Here is a 7068-nt window from a genome sequence, read left to right on the forward strand (position 1 = left end):
AAAAAAAAAAAAAAAAAAAAAAAAAAAAAAGAGCGCGAGCGGTGCGACGTCGATGGTTGCTGTTGTGCACGGGGACTGCTGCAGCGAGTCGAGCCGGAGCGCGGTTGTCGGGGAGGCGAGCATGGCGAGCGGGACGTGCGAGCTGACGCTGGACTACGACAAGGTGTCCGCGTACCCCGCGGGATCGACGTACCACGTGTGCGTGTGGGACAGCGCGGACGACTCTGTGTGCACGACCGTGAGCGAGGCGCGCGTGAGCACGAACTGCACGCGCGGTGGCGGCGGTGGCCGGGGGCTGAGCCGTGGCGCGGTGGCGGGAATTGTTATATGTTGTCTTGTTCTTTGTTGCTGCGTCGCGTGCGCGGGCTTGTGGTGTTTCTGCTGCGGTCATGTCGATGTCAAGCCCGCGGAGGAAGTGGAGGTGCACATTCCTGCCGACGCCTCGTTGGTGGTGAAGCTTCGCGGCCGCCTGTCGGCGGAGTTCCACTGGCGCGGTGACTCGCCAGACGGCTCCTTCAGAAGCTTTAGTGGCTCACTGTCGTCTGTGGGGACTGATGTGTCGCTGACGTTGAACCCGCTGCTGGTGAGTGCTGCGTACGCCAGCGGGGCTGCGCTGCTGCCGGACGACCATCCGATAATTCCTGTTACCGTCGACGAGAAAGTCAGGAGGCTGCCGAAGCTAGAGTGGGAGCACCGCCGGCGCCTCGCTGCTCGCGAGGGGGAGGCGCGGCGTGTGATGCGGCGGCGGTGCGAGGCGGACCTGCAGGAGTTGAAGGCGGAGGTGGTTGTTTTCTTCACTGACGGCGCCTACCGTGACGGCGACGGCGGGGATCAAACTGGGCTTGAGTGAAGCGGCAGTACGCCTGTGTCTTGGTGCGCGTTTGCGGGGGCAGCACGGGGAGGGGGCGAGTAGGAGCACTGCACAGGGCCTCTCTCTCCCGCCTTTTTTTTGTAGGTCCTCGTGCGACCGCTTTCACGTGTGTGGCGTTCAGGCCATGAGGCTGCGTGGTGCCTCTTTCTCTCCGTGAGCATGCGGGCTGTGCATTGTGCTTGTCCTTTTCCATTCCCTTATCTTGCGTTCGTCGGATGTCAAGCGGCATTCACCTCCCTCCCTTCCTTTCCCCAACCCTCGCGCTCCGGCTCCCGCTCTTGTGCCAGGCCTCTGACTCATCGGCCTGCGCCACATACTTTCAAACCATAGGCGGGCTCTATGCCTGCCCCTCACTCACCCTTCTCCGCCCCTTTCTCTGCGCGAAAGGGGAAGGAAAGAAAAGGGGGGTGGGTGGGTGAGCGGAGGCCGGCAGGCGGGCGGCTGTCGTTGTCGCTTACGTCTTTTGTTGGAAAGGAAGAAGCTCAGGAAGGCGACAATGACCGCGACGGGGATGTGCGGCAGCGAGAGAGAGTGAGAGAGCTGCCCTTGGGGGGACTTTGTGCGTGCTCCTCTCGCCCTTTTCCCACGTCTGTGTGTGGATGGCTGCACAGCGTGCTCGTGCGCGCGCACAAGTACCGACGTCGGCGTGTATTCCTGGTGTCACCTTCTTCTCCGGAGGCTGGCGCTTGGGCGTTCACGGTGCGCCGAGGCATTTTTCCTCCGCCTCAACCGTAGCTTTTCTTGGTTCGTGTACGCGTGTGAGTGTGGGTGTGTGAGCGCACCCGGCTGCACATGGGAGGGTGTGGACGTGTGTGTGTGTGTACATATAGTTTTCCGTAGGCACCTCTTCCCCCCTCTTTGCCACACAGTGTGCGAGGGCATACGCATGAGCAGCCTCCCTCCCCTCTCCTTCTCTCCTTCTCTCCTTCTCTCCTTCTCTCCTTCTCTCCTTCTCTCCTTCCCCTGCTTGCTTCCCCTCCTCGTCGCCCTCTCACCGCTTCCCTGTTCTCACCCCCTCCCCTCCGTCTCCCACGTGGTCCCTTCTTTGGCTTCTGAGGTGCCGGCGCAGGCGCTTTTTCTTGCTCTCTCTACCTCTTCCCCCCATCCTGCTCGCACAAACGCGCACGTACGCGCTTGGCGTCAAGCGAATGCGATGCACATGCGCAGGGCTCTTTCTCTCCGTTTGCATGTGTGCGCCTCGGACTGCGTAGCGGGCGTGGTATGCTCTCTTTTTCAAAAGTGTGTTCGCTCACCCTGAGTGGGCCGCTACGCCTTCACTCCGCTTCCCTCTTGCCACCCCCCTATCACCGCTTTTCTTCGCAAGCTCTACGAGGCCTCGACAGGGTGCTGCTTCGGCTGCTTCTCCTCCCTAACGTCGCCGAGGCGTGGAGGTGGTGGAACACCGCACTCGGTGCGGTGTGCGTGTCTGCGCGCGTGTTCACGGACGCTCTCGCGTGTGTGTAGGTGTGCGCAGTGCGGCGCTCTATTTTTATTTTTTGTATTTGAGTGCGGTTTCCATCGACACGAACGCCACCATCAGGCGATCGAACAGCGACAACAACAGAAAATATGCGAGCGAGAAGACAACTGTGGCCTGCCACCTCTGCTCATGCGGTGACTTGTGCGTGTGCCTGGCTCTCGCCTCTTGCGCCAGCTGCTGTGCGTCGTTGTATAGCAGGACAGCACGTGTGCGTCTGCTCGCATCAACCCCTCCATATCTGACTGCACTTATAGAGCTCCGGAGGGGAGGGGGAGGGAACCCAGAGCACACGCTCGCCGGCGCTTCTCTTGGCCTCTCTGAGTTTCTCCTCATGCGTCTTCCCCTTCCCTCTCTCTGAATCGCTGCGTGCGGCCACTGATGTCCGCCAGGATTGTGCGTTGAGCGGTGGTCTGGCCTCCGCTTCGTCGAGGCGCATGCGCATGCTCATGGAGCGCGCTGCTCTCTCTGCCCTGCTCCCCCTCACTCTTTCCAAGTCGCTGCACGCCCTCTCTTCTCTTCAGTGCCCGCATATCGCTTCTTCACTTTCCCCTCTCCTCTACCTCCTAACACGCACGCAAGACCCCCTCCCCCAAGAAAAAAAAGGCTTTAAGTGCTCTCTTGCCTGCATGTGTACCCTCATGTGCATACACCGACACGCATAAGTGAATGCATGCCGCCCTGCAGAACACCATCCCCACAGGCGCGCGCCCCTCTCTCTTCCTCTTCGGTGTGGTTTCCGCTTGTTCTTCGCGTCGCGTCTGGGCGTGTCTGCCGCCGACGCCGCCGTCCAGTGTGAACGAGCAAGTGTAGGCTCGAGCGTGCAGGCGAAGGTGGCTTACAATTGTAGGGGAACCAAGGCGGTGGAAGTCGGATACGGGTGCGCCCTTGCGTGCGTGTGTGTGTTCTCCTTTGTGACTCGAGGCAGCACCGACAGAATTCGTCCACCTCTTCTGCTCTCCCTCCCTCCGCTTTCCATCAGTCACCTCCGCTACTCACTGCTCGCATCTCACTCCTGCTCCCGAGCGCCCACAAGCACGCGTAAGCACCGCTTCCGCCCAAGCAAACGCGTTGTGCGTGCCAGCGAGTGTGTCTCCGCTCCCCCTCCCTCGTTGCTCGCCTAGTTTGTTTTATTCTGTCTCACTCTCCCCTCTTGCGGGCCACACCTGCCACAGCTGCGGGTAGTCCATCGTCCGCGTACGTTGGGGTGCGTGCGTGTACGCGTGCACGTGCGTCCGCTGCGTTCTATCGTCTTACTCATCCCACCTCCTCACACACACACACACACACACACCATCTACAGTGCATCCACGCATCCCTTTATTCAGGTCACCAGACCCCCCTTCCGTCCGCCCCTCTAGCGAGCACGTAAGGAATCATATCGCCAATATCGTGTCTACTGCTCCATCTCTCGTACCGCTCCGCTCCTCGCGTGCGAGTTGCCTGTGCGTACTAGTGTGCATCTCTGTGTCTGTGCCTACGGGACTGTGTACTCCACTCCTGCTGTGACGGTGGTGTGTGCTGTGACGTCCTCCTGCGACGCACCTTCTTCTGTTCTTTCTCGTTTCCTTGCCCTTCCTCTCCGTGCACTCTCGCTCTCCCCTCTTTCTCTTCGAGTTGAGCGGACTTCGCGTCTGTCTGCGTGCGTGTGTGTCTGCCTCTCCTCCTCTCTCTGTCGCTGCTCTTCTTGTCGTTGCTGTGGCGGCTGTGGTTTCTCGGCTCTCCCTCACACGCACATATCTCCCCTCCTCATCCTCCTCCACGCATACAGGCCCGAGGGCCTGTATAGCTGCATCCGATCAGATACCTATTTCTCTCTCGCTCTCTCCATATACACGTACATATACATCCTCTTGTTTCCCCTTGCCTGTGCGCCCAACCGACACAGCTTCTGTGCGGCTCCTACCCCTTCTTCTCTTCTCGTTGGGCGTGTGTGTGCCTCTCTCTCCTTGCACGTCTATCGACGTCTCGCTGTTGCGCTTCTTCCTGTTATTCGTTGCGTGCGTCTTTTCGTGTCTGCCATTGTTTGCTTGGCTGTGTGTGTATGCGCGCCTTCCTCACCTCCCTCCCGTCCTTCCCCTCATCTGCCGCCCTCTTTCGGTTGTCCCTCTGTTTTGGTCTTCTGGTGTGTGCGGGACTGCCGGTCTCTCACGCTGCGGCTCTCGTCCCCTCACCATAGCCGCACCGCACCGTACTCGAAACTCGCTCGCTCACCAGTGCGGCGCACATCTCCTTGCTCATCCATTTTTGCGCTCTTGGCCGCGTGTCTTCGCATCGAGGGCTCCTGCATTGCACCGTGCTCACGTGAGCAGCCGCCGCTTGTGGCGCAAGTCCGTGGCGTGAGACTGTGTCTGGCTGAGCATCAGACGGCCTCCGCTTTCGCTGCCCGTCGTCTCTGCCGACACCTCTCCAGCTCTTACACGCACACGCCACATCACAACCTCCCCCTCGGCCCGTTTTGCATCTCTCGCGCCTCCCTCGCCTCTCCTCGGCCCACCCGACCCGATTGCTGCGACGTTGCTTAACGGAGGGATGGAGAGGCGGACGTCAGCACGCCGCGCACTGGTGTGCGTGGCGTCTGCGGCACTGGCACTCGCGCTGCTCATCCCGGCGGCGTGCGGCTTCGCCGGTGCTGCTGCTGCGGCGTCGATAACGGTGACGACGACGCCGTCGCTGCCGCTGCTCGACGTGCCGTTCCACGCGGACGTGGCGGGTGCCGGCAAGGGGCACAGTGTGTTTGTCTCCAGTCAGAGCGACTGCAGTGGTGCCTCGAAGGTGACGCCGGTGTGCACCCTTGGGAGTGCGGTGGATGGCGTCAGCTTCGTGAATGGGACGTGCGTGTTCCATGTGACGAGCGAGGCGCTGAGTGTCGACTTGACGAGGCCCCGCCCCACGGTTCCCGCACTGTACTGGTGCAGCAGCGCTCATCCCGGCGCGTCGGTGGGCGCGCTGCAGATGAGCGTGGTGAGCACAGTTCCTCTGTTTTTCTACAGAGCGGAGTACAACGAGCTCACCTTCAGCGACGCGACGCCTCTTGGAAGCATCGTTAGCTGGTCCTCGTCTCCGGATTGCGGCAGCCCTTTGCCGAACCACGCGAACGCGGTGCTGGACAGCAGCCGCGTTGTGCTTCTGACGTACAGTGGCGATACTGTGTACGTCTGCGCCACGATCCCCACCGTGTCGGGGACCATGACAGCGCTGGCACTCCGTGCGACCGTCATAGGCACGTACCTCTACAGGATCAGCCCCACGAGTGGGGTGCGCCATCGCACCATCAGCATGACGACGACGATAACGGAATCCATTGCAATGATTTCTGTCTCACATGATCCGTACTGCCGCACACTCGAACAACCAGCGAAGTTCTACGCCTCCTTGACATCTTTTGATTTTGAGTGGAGCGTCACCGCCGGTGTCTACTACTTGTGCGTTATCACGAACAAGGACGTCGGCCTGCCCTCGTCAAACACCTTCACAGTGGAGGAGTACGACGTGCAGCCGCACACGATGTACGCGGCCCGCGAGACTCCGCTGACCTACGGCCTGAGTGCGGCTGGCCGTGAGGAGGAGCTGGAGACGGCGCTGTCGACGACGACGGACTGCATTGGAGGCTCGCTGGTGGTTCCTTGGGGAGCATCGATGTCGTGGGCAGTGCCAAAGGTGGGCACGTACTACGCGTGCGTACGGGACCGCGGTGCGGCGAGCACTGCCGGGCACACGAGCGCGATCACTGTGACGGACCTGCCGACGCTGACGTTCTCGCCGTCGCCTGCGGTGCTGGGTCTGCCGGTGTCTGTGACGGTCAGCCACACGCTCAGCAGGAAGAATGTGTTCCGCGTGCGCGTTTCGAAGGGCGCGGGGTGCGACTCGGCGGGTGCGACGGGTGCGACGCCGCGTGGCAGTGCTACTGCGATGGTACGGGTGCCGCTCGGGATGCCGGCGAGCGTTACCTACTGCGTCTCGAACCCGCTGGAAGACGGCGACGACGGCGCTGACACACCTGTCGGCGGTGCTGTGTACCACGCGCTGGGCGCGCTGCGCACACGAGCGTACCGCGTGGGCCACGGCGCCTTGCTCACGAACACGCGAATGGCAATGCTGCTGGACAGCGAGGTGCTGCTTCCCAGGGGGACGACTGTGCTGCTTGTGCCGTCGAATAGGGCGAGCGGCACTTGCCCGGAGGCGATGGCGGCTGCCGACGCTGCTGGTGCAGACGAGTCCATGACGTTCGATGTCTCCGGTGCGTCGGCGGTACTGTCACCTGTGGTGTTCGCGTCCTCGGGTGCGTGGCTGGTGTGCGTGCGGGACGGTGTCGGGGGCGATGCCGGCTACACTGCGGCTGCACAGGTGCAGGTGTACAGTGACGCGGCGGCCTTATCGACGGACACGGTGCTGAACGGCGTGAGAACGGAAGTTGTTGTGACGCATCTGCCGCCTGAGGCGCCGGTGACGGTGACGTCAAGCATCACGTGCGGTTTGTCGATGGAGTCCGTGGGCGCCGGCACGACGAACAGCAGGGGCGTCGTGACGCTGAACGTGCAGTCAGCCTCGGCAGGGCCGCTGCTGGTGTGCGCGGGGTACCCCACGGCCTCAGAGTCACCGGCGACGGATATTGGCATTGAGTATGCCCCCGCCGGAACCGTGCGGAGCGCGAACACGCGCGTGTATCCAAGCATCGCGTACGTGAGCGAGACGACGACGCTGAGCTTCGCCGGGGTCG

The 7068-nt window shown here is 62.0% G+C and overlaps 1 protein-coding gene across 1 annotated transcript; it reads left to right on the forward strand.

Annotated features, from left to right (window-relative positions):
• Positions 1 to 4880: 4880 nt before the first annotated feature.
• On the forward strand, positions 4881 to 7067 carry LDBPK_070970 (hypothetical protein, conserved; the record flags this gene model as incomplete). The annotated part of the gene is made up of 1 exon (XM_003858485.1): positions 4881 to 7067. A coding segment is annotated over one exon (2187 nt), but the record flags the coding sequence as incomplete, so codon positions are not given.
• Position 7068: the final 1 nt, after the last annotated feature.

The sequence above is a fragment of the Leishmania donovani genome, chromosome 7 (assembly GCF_000227135.1).
Source record: "Leishmania donovani BPK282A1 complete genome, chromosome 7".
Taxonomy (NCBI): Eukaryota; Euglenozoa; class Kinetoplastea; order Trypanosomatida; family Trypanosomatidae; genus Leishmania; species Leishmania donovani.